Raw genomic sequence first — 19,990 nt, 5'->3', positions numbered from 1 at the left:
AGCTCCAGTCTTTTTTTTGCAATACTGGGGATGGAACCCAGGGGCAATCTACTGCAGAGCTACACCCCAGCCCTATTTTTTATTCTTTATTTTGAAATTAATAAAGAATGCACCACCACACCGGGCTTCCTGTCTTTCATCTCTAGCTTATCTAACACAAATAAGTTTTTCTTTTCTTCCACCATATTAGTGTTTTATTGTTTTTATGTTCTTTTTCTGAACTTACTTGGAGATTTATGTTGAGTTGCTTTCTTTTGCTAATACTGCTTCTTTCTGTTCTGGAAGGTGAGAAGTAGTGTTAATCAGGCAAATTAAATGCATACAAAAAGCCTGGAGCTGGGAGTGACAACAGACACTTAAAATCCTAGCATTTGGGAAGCTGAGACAGGAGGATCATGGTTTGATCACAGCCTTAGCTATTACCTAGTGAGGCCCTTTGCAACTCAGTGAGACCCTGTTTCAAAATAAAGAATAAAAAATAGGGCTGAGGGTGTAGCTCGAAGGTAAAACACCCCTGGGTTTCATTCCCAGTCCCTCAAAAAAAAAAAAAAAAAAAAAGCCTGGTATGATGGTCCATGCTTGTAATCCCAGCATTTGGGAGTCTGAGACAGGAGGATCACTGTTTGAAGACAGCCTCAGCTATTACTTATTGAGGCTCTTTGCAACTCATTGACACCTTGTTTTCAAATAAAGAATAAAAAATAGGACTGAGGTATAGCTAGTACCACAGAAAAATAGTATATAAATTTGTCGTGTCATACTTTTGATTCTTGGTACTTTATGATTTGGCAGTTTCTTCTTAACAGGTTTCATTTTACTCCCTTTAAAGTCCAAAGTTTAGCCGGGCATGGTGGCGCATGCTTGTAATCCCAGCATTAGGGAGGCGGAGACCAGAGGATCGCAGTTTGCGGGCAGTCTCAGCTCCTTAGTGAGGCCCTTCGCAATTCAGTGAGACCCTGTTTCAAAATAAAGAATAAAAAATTGGGCAGGGGATGTAGCTCTGAGGTCAAATGCCTCTGGGATCCAGCCCCAGACCCACAAAAATAAAATAAAGTCCACAGTTTAAACTTTTACACAGCAAATAGCAAAAACACTTTGCTCTCTGCCTCTGCCTCCCAAGCGCGAGGATTACAAGCGTGCGCCACCACACCCGGCCAGCCTCAGCTACTCTTAGTGAGGCCCTCTGCAACTTGCATGTCAACAAGCATGAAAAACACTAAAGTTCCTTCACGCTGTAATGTAAAATTCATGTGGGTAATAGTCCCAGGGCTTCTATAAACAAGTTTTTTTTTTTTTTTTTTGCCACAAATGTGGTTAAACTCTCTACAACTATCCATTTTTACCTTTTTTTGTGTGTGTGTGGTACTGATGGTAGAACCCAGTGGCTTTTCTACCTCCAGCTATACTCCCAGGCATATTTTTATACTTTCTTTGGAAGCAGGGTCTCACTAAGTTGCTGAGAGCCTCACTGAGTAGCTGAGGCTGGCTTCAAACCTGTGTGATCCTCCTGTCTCAGCCTCCCAAGTGCTAGGATTACAAGTGTGCACCACCATGCACAGTTGTCATTTCTACATGTTTAAAATGAGAAGTTCCTTTCTTTCTTTCTTTCTTTCTTTCTTTCTTTCTTTCTTTCTTTCTTTCTTTCTTTCTTTCTTTCTTTCTTTCTTTCTTTCTTTCTTGTTGTACTGGGGATGGAAACCTAGGGGCCTTCTACCTCCAGGCCATACCCCCGATCTATTTTATATTTTATTTGGAAAAGGTCTCACTAAAGTGCTGAGAGCCTTGCTCTGTAACTGAGTCTGGCTTTGAACCTGAGCAATCCTCCTGTCTCAGCCTCCCAAGTACTGGGATTACAAAAGTGTGCCACCAGGTCGGGTCTTTTTGTATTCTTTTGAAACAGGGTCTCACTAAGTTGCAGAGTGCCTAAGTAGCCGAGGCTGGCCGTGAATCAGGATCCTCCTGCCTCAGCCTCCCAAGTACTGGGATTACAAACATGCACCACCATGCCCAGTTTATGTATTTATTTTAAATACAATGTCATGAGGTTGCTAAAGCTGGCTTGTGTGTGTGTGTGTGTGTGTGTGTGTGTGTGTGTGTGTGTGTCTGGGAATGGAACCCAGGAGCATTAGACCTCCAAGCTACACCCCCTGCCCTATTTTGTATTCATTATTTTGATACAGGGTCTCACTAAGTTGCAGAGGGCCTCACTTAAGAGTTGCTGAGGCTGACCAGGCGTGGTGGCGCACGCTTGTAATCCTTGCACTTGGGAGGCAGAGACAGGAGGATCCCGCAGGTTCGAAGCCAGCCACGCTGGCTTAAGAGACCCTGTTTCCAAATAAAAATGTATAAAAATAGGTCTGGGAGTGTAGCCCAGAGGTAGAAGGGTTTCCAGGAATCCCAGCTGTCCATGAACTGTGATCCTCCAGTCTCAGCCTCCGGAATGCTGGGCTTACAAGCATACACCACCATGCCAAGTTTCTTCTTCTTCTTCTTTTTTTTTTTTTTTTTTTGGTGGTGGTACTGGGGGTAGAACCCGGAGGCTTTCTTCCTCCAGGCTATACTCCCAGACCTTTTATATTTTATTTGGAAACAGGGTCTTACTAGGTTGCTGAAAGCCTCACTAAGTAGCTGAGGCTGGCTTCGAACCCGTGCGATCCTCCTCCTGTCTCAGCCTCCCAAGCATGGGGATTTCAAGCGTGTGCCACCACGCCCGGCTATGCCACGCTTCTAAAGCTGGCTTTGAACCTGCTTTTCTTTGGCCATTTTTTTTTTGTTGTTGTTGTTGTTGTTTTTAAGTATATTTCTGGTTATTTTTGCAAATGAACTTTAAAATTGATTTTTCTATTTCTAAAATCTTATATTTTATCATACTTAACTGGGCTAAGGAATAACTTAGGGAAAATGACTGAGGCATGAAGTAATTTCAGATATTTACTACATATGTAAACAAAGGAAGTATCACTAAGTATGATCACTATATTAATGAATTTTGAGATACTCTGTTTTGAAGAAGTGGTACTCCAACAACTGTTGGTTTTTAAGGGAAACATGCTTTCTAATTATTAATTTATTTGTGAAAAGAAAAATTGGTTGTAGAAATTCTATTGTTTTTAATTTTTTAATTGGTGCATAGAAAATATAAGATTGGGCACAGGATTCAGCCATAATACTTTTGAAAATATAGACAACAGTGAGTTTTCTTTTCTTTTTCTTCTCTCTTTGTGTGTGTGTAGGAGAGAGAGAGAGGAGAGAAGAGATAGATACTGGGTGTGGAACTCAGGGACTTTTCTACCTTTGGGCTATACTCCCAGACCTGTTTTATTTTGTATTTTGAAACAGGGTCTCTCACTAAGTTGCTGAGAGCCTCATTAAGTAGCTGAGGCTGGCTTTGGCTTTGAACCTATGCAATCCTCCTGTCTCAGCCTCCCAAGTGCTGGTATTACAAGTGTGTGCCACCACACCCAGCCAACAGTGATTTTTTTTTATCATTACTATATGTCATTAAAATCTTTGACATGCTAGTCATGGTGGTACATATCTCAAATTCCATTACTGAGAGCTGGGCGTTGTGGCGCAGCCTCAGCTACTACTTAGTGAGGCCCTTTGCAGCTCCATGAGAACCTGTTTCGAAGTAAAGAATAAGAAATAGGGCCGGGGGTATAACTTGGAGATAGAATGTCCCTGGGTTTCATCCCCAGTACCACAAAAAAAAAAAAAAAAAAAAAAAAAAAAAATTCCCAGTACTGATAGAAGGTTGAGACCGGAGAATCATAGGTTCAAAGCCAGCCTCAGCAACTTTGCAAGACCCTGTTTTCAAATAAAAAATGAAATGGACCTGGGGTGTAGCTCAGAGCTACAATGCCCCTAGGCTCAATCCTTGGAAACACATTTACATATACATATATACATACAATCTTTGACATATCTGCAAGTTCAAAAATGACATATTCTGTTTGCACTTATATTACTAGATCACTTGTCTAGTATATAACACAAAAAGTAAGGAAAAGAGTTTTAAATAACTCTCCAATTATTAACTGAGTTCCTAACAGAGTTGTGATTTTCTCTTTTTTTGTGTAATTATCCTGTTACTGTCTTTTTCTTCTAAAACTATGAACTGTGCTAGAGTAGAAATTTGGTTTCCTTTTCACCATTATATCCCCAGGGCCAAAAGCATAAAAGACATTCCATACATATTGGTTGAATGAGTGTACTACATACTTGAGGGAGGGAAGAGGTTTTTGAAAAGTAAGATGAGGTCCATTATCTTCTAGAAATATTCGTAGAACTCATAGTCTATTTAAGGCATGAAATTGTGCTGAAGATATGGATATATGCATTAATGTGAAAAACTTAATCCTTTAGAGATTACAGGATGCAAGAGTTTTGTTTCATTATGTATTTTATAGGTTTAAAGAAAAATGTGTCATTGAATACTTTTCAGACTTTAGTTAGCCTTTGAATTAGAGCATATCAAGTTGAAATCCTCTTATCTACTTTTACTAACCTTCTTTTTCTACCCATATGTCTAAAAATATATTTTACAACAGTAGGTCATTGAGCATAGGAGGCCTTGGTTTCAATCCCTAGCACTGCAGAAACAAATTTTTTTTCTTTCTGTTTTAGGTATTAAGTTGATATAGTTTGAGAAATCTAATGGCTTGTTTAGTCTTTTTTTTTTTTTGGTGGTACTGGGGTTCCTGGAAGCCCTTATACCTCCGGGCTACACGGCCAGACCTATTTTATAGTTTTTATTTGGAAACAGGGTCTCTTAAACCAGTGGGGCTGGCTTGGAACCTGCGAGATCCTCCTGTCTCCGCCTCCCAAGCGCCCAAGCGCAGGGATTACAAGCGTGCACCACCACACTTGGCTTGTTCAGTCTTATATAGGAGAATTTTCTTTTTTATTACTCAAGGTAAATGGACCCAAAATGTATTTAACTGTTAATTGTACAATAAGTTTTTCACATTACTGGAAGGAACAAATTTTCTTTGGATAGCCAGACTGTGTTCCCTTCCTTTTAGCCTCTGTTTACTTTCTCACCTCTGTTGATTTATTCAGCTTGTAACCTAGAAACCAGCTAAAAAGGAAGGAAGTCAGAGATGTGTATTTCTGGGCAGTAACTGGAGTAGTTTCCTCTTCCCCTACATTAGTTTGCAGCCAGAAAAGGCCTTTTATCCCACCCCCACCTTCAGACCAGAAATATAAAAGAAAAAAATAACAGTAACTCTTAATTTTCCTTTTTTAATCCAGCAAGGAAGATATAAACTATAAGAACAATTAAAAGACTAAAAATATGCTTTCTTCAAATTGCTGCTTTTCACTGTCTGAATGATTGGATTTACCATTTCTAATGGTTGTAAAGAGAACCAGGACTACTTTTTATACATTCTAGCAACTTATGCTTGATGGATGTTAAATTCTGTATATCACTGTTTTTGTGATATAAAATTAGAAATTTACTTGAGTACAAGATTAAATTTACATTAATATATTTGCAAAAATGTTCATTTGCATTAAGAATTTACTCTAAATGGGCATGGTACCACACACACCTATAATCCCAGTACTTGGGAAGCTGAGACAGGAAGATCACAGGTTTGGGGACAGCCTCAGCAACTTAGCAAGGCCCTCCACAACATAGACTCTTTTCAAAATAAAAAAATAGAGTTGGAGATTTAGTTGAGATTGAGCCCCTAGGTTTAATTCCTAGTATCACAGAAATAAGAATTTTTAGTATTTGTTGTTAACAGTCGAAAGGCCTCCTGCTTTAATTCATCCATGATATAATATGGAAAACTTTATTTTAAATAAGTCATTTTTCAGCTGGGTGTGGTGGCCGCACTCTTGTAATCCCAACATTCAGGAGGCTGAGACGGACAGCCTCAGCTACTTGGTGAGGCCCTCTGCCACTCCGTGAGACCGGGTTTTAAAATAAAGAATAAAAAATAGGGCTAGGGATGTAGCTCGGAGGTCGAATGCCCCTGGATTCCATCCCCAGAGCCCAAAATAAATAAATAAATAAATAAGTCATTTTTCAAATGATGTTAATTACTTGGATTTTATTTGTTTGTTTGTTTGTTTGGTGGTACTGGGGATGGAACCCAGGGGCCTTCTACCTCCGGGCTACACTCCGAGACCTATTTTATATTTTATTTGGAAATAGGGTCTCTTAAGCCAGCTAAGGCTGGCTTCGAACCTGTGCAATCCTCCTGTCTCAGCCTCCCAAGCACAGGGATTACAAACATGCGCCAACACGCCCAGCGGATTTTATTTTTAAAATAGAGGATTGTTAGCTAGGCATAAATCTAGGTGTTCTGTTTATTTCTTTTGGGACTGATAATACTTAAGGAGCAAAGAGTGTGTGTGTGTGTGTGTGTGTGTGTGTGTGTGTGTGTGTGTGTACACATATACACATACTGGAGATTACACCACCAGATCTATTTTATATTTTTATTATATTTTTATTTGGAATCAGGGTCTCATTAAGTTACTGAAAGCTTCATTGAGTTGCAGAGGCTAGCTTCGAACCTGTGATCCTCCTCTTTCAGCCTCCCAAATACCGGGATTACAGGTATGGGCCATCATTCCTGGATCAAAAACAACTATTTTTAAGTTGTACATAATCAAACCTTAGTTTATGCAAAATTGTAAGATGAATTTTATGAATATTAAATTTATTTTTATATATAGTAAATTATAGAAATGTATAAAATGTTCTTAGAATTTGATAGTTTATAATATAATGTTTCTTTGTTGCTTGAGGCTCATAAAAAGGTTGACATATTCGGTGGTTTTTTGGTAATTTATATGACATGGTAAATTCTTTTATTTACATGTATGTTTTTATTTCACATGTAAATGATTATGGTTGAGTTACTAGGATGGTATATATGATTTAATATTCTCTTGAAAGCTTTATTAAAAATAGTTTGTTCTAAGATGATCATGGTGGTACAAATTTATAATCTCAGTATTTGGGATGGCGAGACGGAAGGATTGCAGATTCTAGAACACCCTCAACAAATAGTGAGACTCATTAACCTAGGGAAACCCTGTTTCAAACTAAAAATAAAATAGGCTGGGATTTTATCTTGGAGGTAAAATGCCTCTGAATTCAATCTCCAATGTGCCCCCTCCAATACTTTTAAGTTACATTTCAGCACCAGCCATATTGAATAAAATGAAATGTTACATTTTAGTTACACCTGTGTTCTATAAAATAAGATCATACTGATATTCTTAGAATATTCACTGCCCATTTTTTTAATCCTTAAAATAAGAAATTTTTAAGGGAAAGATCATTATATGGTATCTTCTTTTTAATAGCTAAACTTTATATTTTCTGTGAAATGAGAATAATAAATGTAGAATGGTTAATGTATAGAGGACATGTATTTGTGATATAAAAAGTTGAAGTACACAGATTAATAATGAAGGACCACATAAATTATATATATATATATTTTTTTTTTTTTCCTGGTTTGGGGATGGAACCCATGAGCATTTGACCTCTGAGCTATACCCCTGCCCTATTATTTATTCTTTATTTTGAAACAGGGTCTCACTAAGTTGCAGAGGGCCTCATCAAGTAGCTGAGGCTGTCCGCAAACCACGATCCTCCAGTCTCAGCCTCCTGAATGCTGGGATTACAAGCGTGTGCCACCAAGCCTGGCTATAACATAAATATTTTTAAATAGGTGAAGTGTTTTGCCCCAATAGGTATATTTTTAAAGTTTTAGTAATATATACATATTTTCTCTTGATGTAGTTCATATTGTAGAACTGAAACCATTTCAATGACATTTTAACACTGAAGCATAGTTAACTGAATAGCCAACTTTCTTTTTCTAAGTCAGAAACTAGCAAATTTCACTGAATGATCTAAAGTTTCAAAATTAAGTTATATTGGCAAATTATACATATGACTTGGAATTTAGCAAACAGCATCAAGTTCAGTGTTCACTCTAGTCTTTAATTTGCGAGTAACTGAAATTAGTCCTATATTATCATATCAGCTTCTACTACAAGATGAGATATTATTATTGTAGCATTCCTGTCTAGTAGAAATAAAAGGTGAGGCAATGTGAAATTTTGAATTTCTTAATATTTCAAATCAGAATTAAAAGTAAATAAGCTGAGCGTGGTGATAATCCCCACATTCGGGAGGTTGATACCAGAGGATCACTGTTCTTGTACAGCCTCAGCTACTTATTGAGGGCCTCCAAAACTTAGTGAGACCCTGTTTCAAAGTAAAGAATAAAAAATAGGGCAAGCAGTGTAGCTCAGAGGTCGATGCCCCTGGGTTCCATCCTCAGACCCCCCCCCACACACACACAAAGTAAAGAGATTATCTTTGTGTTTTATTTAACCTAAATATCCAAAATGTTATTTTGAAATATTGCCAATATAAAGCTATTTATGAGATATGTCTTACATGCTTTTTTTATATTGTGTCTTATATATACAGCACACAGTTCAGATTAACCACATTCCGTGTTTTCCATAGCCTCATGTGGTTAGTCACTGTCATTTTGGACAACATTAATTCTGGAGTTTTGCTAGAAGTTAGAGAATGTATTAAATACATCAGAAAATGTATTTTATGCTTTCATATTATATGTCTTTGTAGAAGGTCTAGATTACTGTTTTTATTTTTATTTTTTGTGGTACTGGGGGTGGAACCCAGGGGCTTTTCTACCTCCGGGCTATACTCTCAGACCTACTTTTTATATACTTTATTTGGAAACAGGGTCTCACTAAATAGCTGAGGCTGGCTTCAAACCTGTGCAATCCTCCTATCTTAGCCTCCCAAGCTCTGGGATTACAAGTGTGCGCCACCACGCCTAGCATAGATTACCTTTTTAAAATAAATAGAATGTCAGCCAGGCATTGTGGCATATGCATGTAATCCTAGTGCTCTGTAGACTGAGACAGGAGATTTGAAGATTCGAGGCCAGCCTTGGCTACTTATTTAGGCCCTCTGCAACTTAGACCCTGATTCAAAATAAAGAATAAAAAATAGGTCTGGGGAATAAAGCTTCGATGTAGAATACCCTTGGGTTTATTCCAGTACTGTAAAGTTGATATATAGTGCTAGGGATTGAACCCAGAGGCATTGTGACTTCAATCTGCACCTCTAGTCCAGTTTTATTTCTTGTTTGAAAACAAGGTCTCAGTGGGTTGTTGATCCTTCTTTCTCAGCGTCCCAAGTACTGGGATAAGTCTGTTCCACCTTACCCAACTGAGGTTATATTTTTTAAGGCAAAAATAAATAAACAAAAAAAGCTTTTGCCTGAAAACACACTGAAAGTACTTTTTATGGTTTAAAGTTTTGCTTTGCTTTTTTTTTTCCCAATCGAGAAATCCATATTATTTTCTGTACTTTTCTCACCTTGATAAATCTGGAAAGCAAAACTTTTTATTTGCATTTGCTTTATGAAGGAGACAGTAAACTTGTGCTTTCAGTCTCACCACTAGTCTGTCTTTGTCTGTTGTTAAAATTATGAGCCAGTCTCTATGGCCGCAGCCAAATGAGTAATCACTAGTAATGTGACTCGTGCTGGAAGTGACTCCATCAGCACCTGTGACGGGGGATTAGTTACAGTTTACAGAGCACCGCCTCTTCCCTTCTCTCAGTGTGCCCCAAGCCAAGTGCTTGTTCACATTTGGGTGTCTGCACTGTTGGAAGCTACTGCAGTGTGTTTCTAAGCCGACGGAGTACAGTGGGGAAGGCTTTCTCTAGCTAATGGATGGCTGTTCTCTTTATTTGGAGTATCTTACTGGTTATGTAAGCGACCTCGGGAGAAATTATCCTGACCCAGATCGGAGGATGCAGTAGTGCTTCAGCTGCAGGATTTCTTAGTCGTTAACACCACAGTGCTGATGACAAAGAGCGAGTTGTAATCCTCATCACTGCCAGGGCTGAGCCTGGAGCAGACAGAAAAATCGTCATTTGCTCGTCGGAGACTTGTTAGGTTACAGCTCCAGCTTCGGTCTGTGGTCTTGGCTTTTCTTCTCATACAATGACGCTGCTGCTAGTGAGCTCAGAAATGCTTGGTTCGAGAGCCATTTCCTTGTGATTTTTGAAGACTAAAGAAGTATTTAGGCTAGATTTTTGAAAAAATACATTGCTCAAGAACAAAATGAAACGCCAGCTGTACTTACTGACCTTTACAGCCTTAGCTTGGATTTCTCAGATTTAAAGATATTTTAAAAATCTGAAGAACAAAGTACGGTTTGTATTTTTCTGCTTCCTTTTTCTTTTGTCTTAATTTACATTTGGTTTTGCTTCTCAGCCTTAGGAATTAAGGTCACTGCCTTTTATAGTTCTAACCTCAGTGTTCTTAGTTTTAAGGTTGTTGTTGTTGTTGTTTTTTAAGAAAACTTCGTTTAGAAAGGTTTACTGTGTACTAATTTAATAACAAGGAAAAAAGGTTAATTTTAAAACGGGAGTTTAATTGTTTAAACTGTTATGGCAGCAGTGTTTCAAATTAGACTATAATATTCAATAGAAGTAGGGGTGTTTTATGGGGTGGGTTTTTTTATTTTTGGTGTGTGGTGTATTCCCTTCTCCACCCCCAAACTTGTTTTCTAACAGTGTTTTTCAATAGACCTGCATGGGTGGGAATTTGGACTTTGTTCTTTCAAGTCTCTTCAGTCTTTTTGTGTGTGTGTGTGTGTGTGTGTGTGTGTGTGTGTGTGTATTCTAAACCTTGACTTATAAAATATTGCCTGGGTTTTTTACTTATCTTTGTTGAACTTTTTATTAATTTATATCAGTATTTTTGTAGTTAAGGAGCATTTTTTTTAACTTAGAAAAGGAATTGTTAATGTTAAATGTTAACCAGAGATTGCTAGAAATTCAGGCTACAGACATGAACTCCATGAATTTCCTGTTAAATGTTACAGGGTGAGCTTTACATGGTTTGTTTGAGCAGCTGAGTTGTATTTGAGAGCTGTAGCTGATTTATTTTAAAAATGTTTTTCGGGGAGGGCTCATCTGTTCGCCTCTTCCTCATGTGAATGGAATGTGGTGCAGCATGGAGCCCCAAACAGGATACAGTTGTTCTAAGCATTCTTCCTATAGCGTGGTAGGCCTACCAGAAATGCAGGCTTTCAACTATATTTATTTTGGCTTTAGACTATTTTTAAAGTAAGGTTAACTCAGACGAACGGCCTTTAAAAGAACTCTTAATTCACTAATAAAATTAAAACATCTTTTTGTTTCAACTAAAATTCAGTTTTAAGTCGGTAATTTTTATTTAGTTTTAAAAGACTTTTTCAGCATTTGAATAAGTCTTTGTAATTAGGGCCATATTCTACTGTGACTTTCATCTGATGGTAGCTCATTGCTTCCCCTTAGGCTGTGGAAGTTCCTCTTAGAATGATATCTTTAGAGTGTTGAATTAGTTATGCATGAGTTCTAGTTTCTTTACATTCCAGTGCTCTTAAACTAATGAAATATTTACTACAGATTCATCATAAAAGCTGTAGGATCTATTTGTTTTCATTTAGATATGTACATTTTTATTTTTAAGTTAATAATGAAATATGCTAAACTTGGGTATAAAAATTAACAGTTGATATCTTGTTGATTTGTCACTTTGAAAACTGTATTTTTACATTGTTTTATATCGTTTGTCTTTAATTTTTCTGTAAAAGTACGTTCTCTCACACACATTCACAGTTGATCATTTAATACATGTTGAAATACTTATTTGGAACATATTTGTAGTTTAAAAATAATTCTACATTTTAACACTTGCACCTCGTAGCCTTTTTGTTTTCTATATAAGAAGCATAATATACTTTGGACCTCCATTTGTAGATGATTATAAATACTTATGTACCAGAAATTGATCATTGTTCTTAAGAGTACTCAAATTTGATCTTTGTAAACTAGCAAATTTGCATATTTACCGCAAAATTTTGCCAATACTTTTAATGAGATAACTTCAAACCCCCAAAATTTTTTATATTAACCTTGGAACTAAATCTTTTTTTTCTAATTAATAGTAATTTAAATCGTAGGTTGGCTTGTTGGAAATTTACAATTTCCATCTACTTAGAAAAGGAAAGCTCTAAGAGGTTCTCTTCAGAAGAATGTTTTTCATATTATAAAATGACTCTAAATAGGAAATGCAAACCACCTGTATTATTTGTGTAAGAAAGAGCACTCCAGACTGGAGAAGTTTACTTCTTTCTCAGCTGCTATTTAATAAATTCTATCTTTGGCCACTTAGATAATACCATTTGTGGATCATTTTTGTTAACCTTCAGGGGTTGACCTAACATGATACCATTTGAAAAGAAATGGAACATTTGATAATGTTCAAAGATTAAAAGTCCTTTTGAGAAAGTGCCAGTGTTTTCTAGTTTACTAAAGACTAAACAGAGGTACTACAATATGAAAAAATATCTTTCATGGTTCAGATCAGATGAATTAATGTTTCTTCATGTTATTTATTTCCTGCTAATCAATCACATAGTTGCAGACATTCTTTAAGTTAATAAAATGTGCTGGATTTTATTAAAAAAACTATCACTTAAGTAAAATAATAAATAGGATTTTATGGAATGTTGATATTAGGAATTCATGCATAGCAAATAGAAAATATTAGATTACAAAAGTAGGAGATAAGTAATATGAGGTTTTCTATTTTGAAAATATTTTTTCACCCAAATAAAGTACTTTTTTCATAAGTACATGGTACTTAAAGGTTAGCCTAGGACATGGGAGAGAAGAATGTACTATGATATGAATTTCTAATCATAAATATTGAAAATTATTATGTAAGTGGTTTGGTTATTATTATTTTTTTAAACATCAGGGCCTTGTGTGTGCAAAGCACGTACTCCATCTCTGAGTGTACCTTGGCCCTCCAATTTTTGCTGTTATTGCAATTAAGATGTTATTTATAAGTTTACTTTGTAGAGAATGTAGAAGCATGTTAAAAATACTTTAGCTCATTAAGACAGTTACAGATTATAGTGAATCAACTTAAAAATCTTTGTAAGGATTTTTTAAATATAAAAATATTACTTAAGAGCCACTTCAGAGACCTTTTTAAGTTTTCCCAAGAGTATATTTATTACTTGTGATTAACAAGATGTGTATTTCTTAAAGACATAATAAGAGAAAGAACAAACACTATGATTTTGGAACTCTTGAGGATCTTTACTGTCTATGTTAGAATTTTTGTTTTGTGTCCATATGGTCGCACAAGTTGCCTTGTCTTAAGCCTTTTTTCTGTGATAGAAGCTGAGTTGGATAATGTCATTTTCCAGACTTTGACTCTTTATAATAAAGGCACTATGTTTTTAAGATTATGAGAATTTGTTTTTATTTTCAAGCTTTTTGAACAGTACCTTGGGTATGGGTACACTTGTTTTTTATTTATCTACTATAAAAGTGAATGTGATAATCATTAAAAATACATGGTATTCCTGTTTCCTTCCTCTTTCTCTCCTATCTCTTGTCTACCCCCACCCTAAAGCATGAGTAAAATCCTGTATGTAAAAGAGGATTCTTATCACATGACCTTGTAACCCCCTTTTAAAAAGAACTAGAACTAGGAAAGCACTTTGCTCTTAGGTTTTGATTTATTCTTACCTCTTCTAATACCTTCCTGCATGCTCCTTTCACTGAAGTGGCTGGAATTTTATTTGTGCTTGTTGCTGGGACAGGGGCAGGAATGGAGAATACAAGGGATGGAATTAAAAGACTTGAAGTTTCCTGCTCATTTCAAATCTCATTGGATGTGAATGCACTAAAAAAAAATTATAATTGAAATCATTATTCTTATAAAGAGTAACAATTTTTAAAAAGAAAGGGGTTACATATCCTACTTTATCTGAAGCAATAATAAGCAGAAATTTTTATACACCTGTATAATTATTCCTTTTTAAGAGCTAAAGAACTGGGGCTTAGTTTACAACTTTTTCAACCCCATATATTTAATTTCTTTTTAATAATAAACACACGCTATTTTTGTTGTATGGATAAAAGCATTACTTTGCATTACTTTAGATAACACCATAGTTAAAATGACAGAAATAATATATTGATAAAAAGCTGGGGGTGGTAGCACACATTTTTTTTTTTTTTTTTTTTTTTTTTTTTGGTGGTACTGAGGCTTCTGGAAGCCCTTCTACCTCCGGGCTACACTCCCAGACTTATTTTATATTATTTTTTTTAATTTGGAAACAGGGTCTCAAGCCATTGCAGCTGGCTTCGAATCTGCAGGGATTACAAGCATGCACTACCATGCAGCTGGTGGCACACACTTCTGATCTCAGCATTAGGGAGGCTGAGACAGGAGGATCAAGATTCATGGACAGCCTCAGTTACTTAGGCCCTTTGCAAATCAGTGAGGCTCTGTTTCAAAATAAAGTATAAAAAATAGGGCTGGGGTTTGTGTAGCTCAAAGTTGTAGAATGCTCCTGGGTTCCATCCCCAGTACCACCACCAAAAAAAAAAAAAAAAAATGTATTGATGTATACCCTCATATCACATTTTGAGAATGCAGCCCAGAAAATAATTATTGAAAAATTTTTATTTTTTTTTTTCTCTTGACAGACTTTCAAACCCCTGGTTGAAAAAAGTACACCCAGTTCAATAATTGCAGTAGAATTCCTTATAGATAAACAACTGGATTTTTTAACTGAAGATAGTGCCTTCCAGCCCTACCAGGTAAGAAATTTTAGATTAATTTAAAAGGTAACTGTTTGATAAAAACTTTATTCATATTCAGACATTTTGTTTTGTTTTGTTTTGTTTTTGGTGGTACTGGGGGTGGAACCCAGAGGCTTTCTACCTCCGGGCTGTACTCCCAGACCTTTTATATATATATATATATATTTTATTTGGAAACAGGGTCTCACTAAGTTGCTGAAAGCCTCACTAAGTAGCTGAGGCTGGCTTCGAACCCGTGCAATCCTCCTGTCTCAGCCTCCCAAGTGCGGGGATTAAAGCGTGTGCCACCACGCCCGGCAATGTTCAGACATTTTAGAATATTTTCTCAGCTTACATCTCAGGTGTACTTCTTAAGAAGCCCAGTGCAGTCAGTAATTTTACTCATTAATTTTGATGTTACTTGGAATTGAACTCAGAAGCATTCTGCCTCCAAGCTTTTATTTTTTTGTTTTGAAACAGGATCTATAAGTTGCTGAGAGTCTCACTAAGTTGCTCAGGCTCATTTTGAATCTGCTCACAATCCTCCTGCCTTAGCTTCCCAAGTACTAGGATAAAAGATTTACAGCATCATGTTTAGCTAGTAAATTTTGATAGTAGAATAAATGATTCATTTATTCAGTCAGCTAATATGTCTTGATAACTTACTGTGAACCCCATGGTCTTTTGTCTGTAGCTAGGATTAAGGAACTAAACAAAATAATGTTAGCAAGTAACTGGTGAGAAGTTAATATAAATTATGTTTCTCTCCAAAGTTAATTTAGGAATCAAGTCAATTAATGTAATCAAATGAGACTAATATTTGACTACATATATTCATATCAGTTTAACATTTTCTGAGAGTTCTTCTTTTAGATTGTCATTAATCGAATAATAAATATAAATGCGTCTAACTGGAAAATGTTTTCTAATAGAGGCATTTACTTATTTAGCTGTATTGGACATCAAACCCAGAGCCTACTGAGTACTAAATGAGCACTCTGCCACTGACAGCCTCAGCTACTTAGGCCATTTCTAACTCAGTGAGACCCTGTTTCAAAATAAAGAATAAGCCAGGCGTGGTAGCACACACTTGTAATCCCCGTGCTTGGGAGGCGGAGATAGGTGGATCGCACAGGTTTGAAGCCAGCCTGGCTGGCTTAAGAGACCCTGTTTCCAAATAAAAAAGTATAAAATAGGTCTGGGAGTGTAGCCCAGAGGTAGTAGGGTTTCCAGGAACCCCAGTACCACTAAAAAAAAAATTAAGTGAAAAAACGCACCAAAGTATTCAGCTTGTGTGTATGTGCGTGCCAGCACGTGGGTGTGTTTGAGAGAGAGAGAAGAGATAGACGGACGGACGGACGGATGCTGGAGATAGAACCCCTAACCCTATTTTATTTTTTATCTTGAAACAGGGTTTTGCTAAGTTGTAAAGGGCCTCACTAAGCATCTGAGGCTGGCTGCAAACCTGTGTTCCTCCTCTCTCAGCCTCCCAACTATCAATTACAAACTGGCCACCACACATGGCTTTTTGTTAATTTTTTATTTTTAATTATTGTGTGTGTTACTAGCAATTGAACCCAAGGGCCTTTTACCTCCAAGTTACTCCCAGCTCTGTTTTTTATTTTTATTTGGAAACAGGGTCTCATTAAGTGGCAGAGTGCCTCACTCTATAGGTGAAGCTGGCCTTGAACCTTGCAATCCTCCTGTCTTAGCCTGGAAAGTGCTAAGATTACAGGTTGTGTAGCACCATATCTAGCTAATCTTTTGGTCATTTTTTAAGGGTTAAGTAAAAACCAGAGTTTTTATTTTTATATTTTGAGTTAACATTGAATTAAATTAATATATTTTTTCTTTTTGCAGAGCTGGTGTCAGAACCCAGTTTCTTTACCATTTGAGCTATATCTTCAGACCCTAAATCTATATATTTTATAAATTTTCTTTTCTTTCTTTCTTTCTTTCTTTCTTTCTTTCTTTCTTGTCTTGGGGATGGAACCCAGGGGTATTCTGCCTCTAAGCTACACCCTCAGCTCTATTTTTTATATAATTCATTCATTCATTCATTCATTTATTCATTTTGCAGTACTGAGAATGTAACCCAGGGGCATTCTACCTCTGAACTATACCCCTAGACCTACTTTTTATTTTGGTGAAACAGGGTCTCACTGAGTTGCAGAGGGCCTCACAGTGGTAGCTGAGGCTGTCCACAAACTGTAATCCTCCTGTTTCAGCCTCTCAAATGATGGGATTTCAAGCATGTGCCACTGCTCCCAGCTAGTAGTTGCATTTTAAGAAAAGTCCAGGGAACTGGTTTAGCTTTTTTTTCCTCTGAGGAGTGGAAAGCTAATAAAACCATTTTATTTCAGACTAGTTACTGATTTTCAAAAAATAAAATATAAAGCCATTATTTCCATGGAAAGAACAAGGGCTTGTGTTAATGAGCAATGGTTTGTGTTGGAGTTCTAGAATATAGAAAAGTCTTTTAAAGTGGTCTGGTGAGTTGTATAATTATCTTTGTTCATAATTTACTTGGATTCCTGTTGTAGTAGGTATATGCAAATTGACTTGTGGCCTTTATGGATATTATAACTTCTAGAAGTGAAATTATTCAATTGACATTTCAGTCCCCACCCCTACACACACACACACACACACACACACACACACACACACACACACTTTGGTGCTGAGGTGAAACCCAGGGGTTCTTTCATATTAGGAAAGTATTCTTTCCCTGAGCTACAGCCTAAGCCCCTCACTGAACACTTAAATCATTTGTTTCCCAAAAAAATGTGAATTAAGAAGGAATTTAAAAGCACTTGATTTTTAGGATTTTGTTTGTTTTAAAAGTAACTGGTGATTTATGAGATAATTTTTTTCTACATACATTATTTATATCTAGGTTTTTGGTTTTTGTTTTTTTGTTTTTGGTACTCGAAATAGAACTCTGGGGTATACTACCTCTGAGCTATACCCCAGCCCTGGGGTTTTGTTTTGTTTTGTTTCTCAGTACCCAGGGACATTGTACCTCCTAGCTATACTCTTCAGCCCTATATTTTTATTCTTTACTTTGAAACAAGGTCTCACTGAATTGCAAAGGGCCTCACTAAGTTGCTAAGGCTGTTCATGAACCAAGATCCTCCTGTCTCAGCCTCCCAATGCTGGGATTACAAATGGTGCACCACCACACCCTTTTTAGTTTTTTTTTTTTTTTTAAGTAAATACAGCTAAAAGTTTCAAAGTATTTTCTCCAGCCTATAAATAATATAAACCTGTTTTTACTTTGTGTGTGTGTGTGTGTGTGTGTGTGTGTGTGTGTGTGTGTGTGTGTTACTGGGGATGGAACCCAGGGGTATTCTATCTCCAAGCTCCCCAGCCCTATTTTTTATTCTTTATTTTGAAACAGGGTCTCACTGAATTGCAAAGGGCCTCACTAAGTAGCTGAAGCTGTTCATTAGCCACGATCATCCTGTGTCAGCCCCCCAAATACTGGGGTCACACGGTGCTCCACTACGCCTAACTGTTTTTACATTTTTATTTTATTTATTTATTTTTTTTTTGTGGTACTAGGGGTGGAACCTCGGGGCTTTCTACCTCCAGGCTATACTCTCAGACCTATTTTATATTTTATTTGGAAACAGGGTCTCACTAAGTTGCTGAGAACCTCACTAAGTAATTGAGGCTGGCTTCGAACCTGCGCAATCCTCCTGTCTCAGCCTCCCAAGCGTGGGGATTACAAGGATGCGCCACCATGCCCGGCTTTGTTTTTACATTTTTAATAGAAATTTACTGTAGAGGCCTAAGATGGCTGTGTCTGGTTTTTAAAATTTGCTTATTTAAATTAATTTGTGAAATATAGACACATTCCAGGAAAAGGTTTGAGTTATATAATTAGAAAAGTTTTATTCCAGAATGCTTTTTCTGTAACCATTTGTCCAACCAGTACAATACATTTCTTGGTTTCTTAAACATGGAAGCTTTTACTGGCAAAGGTTTCCTAAATAATGCCTTGACATATTTCAGTCTCAGAGCGTTACCCTGTATAATAAGTTAAAGGGAGTTGGGTACCCTTGAACAACCTTTTTAATTCCTTGTCTTATTTTTCTTACTTCTTTAAATTCCATGAGGCAGTTTCTTCTGTGTATGTGTGGATGGGGGTGGTACACTGGGGATTCTACCACAGAGCTTTACCCTTTTTATTTTGATATAGGGCCTGGCTACATTGCTAAGACTGTCCTCGCACCTGTGATTCTTATATCTCAACCTCCCAAATACTTGGATTGCAGGAGTATACCATCATGCCAGGCTCCTTTTTATTTATTTTGAGACAGGATCTCACTAAGTTGCTTAAATCTTTCTATGTTGCTGAGGCTGTCTTCAAACCTGTCTCAGCCTCCCAAGTACTGAGATAATTTCTTTTGAATCAGGGTGCTAATTATCCTTTTTTACCTATTTTAGGGAAGAGGGGGAAATCTTTTTTTTAGAAATGGTCTTTGCAAACTATTTTTTGGTCTAAAGTGATGAGAACATAAGTTTTATTTTTTATAGTACTGGGGATGGAACCCAGGGTCATTCTACCTTCAAGCTATACGCCCAGCCCAATTTTTAGTCTTTATTTTTGAAACAGGGGCTCACTGAGTTGCAAAGGGTCTCACTAAGTAGCTGAGACTGCCCTTGAACCTTGATCCTCCTGTCTCAACCACCCAAATGCTGGGATTACAAGCGAGTACCACCACGCCCAGCTTCATAAATTTCATGTTAAAATTTTTCATAAATATAAAATAAAAAATAAAAATTTCCATACATATTATTTGGCTGTTAACCTAATTAAATTTTTTTGCATTGTGAATTTTCATCTCCCACCTTTTATTATTAGTATCATCTCTTTAATTTTCTTTACAGTTGCACAGCCCTATATTTTAATTAAATCAAAATGATTACACATATAAATATATATTTTTAAAAATTTTTGTGGTTCTGGGGGTGGAACACAGGGGCATTCTACCTCTGAGCCACATCCCCAGCCCCATTTTATTTTATTTTTTAATTTTTTTCTTTTTTGGTGGTACTGGGGATGGCACCCAGAAGCTTTCTACTTCCGGGCTATACTCCTAGGCCTATTTTATACTTTATTTGGAAACAAGGTCTCACTAAGTTGCTGAGAGCCTGGCTTCAAACCTGTGAGATCTTCCTGTCTCAGCCTCCCAAGCACTGGATTACAAGCATGCACCACTATGCCCGGCTTTTATTCTTTATTTTGAAACAGGGTCTCACTGAGTTGCAAAGGGCCTCACTAAGTGGCTGAGACTGTCCTCC

The 19,990-nt window shown here is 36.8% G+C and overlaps 1 protein-coding gene across 3 annotated transcripts in view; it reads left to right on the top strand.

The window, feature by feature from the left end:
- JMJD1C (jumonji domain containing 1C) overlaps window positions 1-19,990 on the top strand; it is a gene marked incomplete at both ends in the record, with an annotated part of 222,613 nt that overhangs the window by 128,931 nt on the left and 73,692 nt on the right. For 2 of the 3 annotated variants that reach the window (XM_080694231.1, XM_080694230.1), the window contains one exon: window positions 14,582-14,695. The exons of the other annotated variant lie outside the window; for it this stretch is intronic. In XM_080694231.1, coding sequence (XP_080550357.1) covers window positions 14,582-14,695 — 114 coding nt within the window. The remainder of the gene's footprint in view (window positions 1-14,581; window positions 14,696-19,990) is intronic. 3 annotated transcript variants of the gene reach the window in all.

The sequence above is a fragment of the Muscardinus avellanarius genome (genome assembly GCF_963383645.1).
Source record: "Muscardinus avellanarius genome assembly, chromosome: 4".
NCBI lineage: Eukaryota > Metazoa > Chordata > Mammalia > Rodentia > Gliridae > Muscardinus > Muscardinus avellanarius.
The sequence above is the reverse complement of the archived record's forward strand: the minus strand, read 5'-3'. Positions and strand labels throughout refer to the sequence as shown.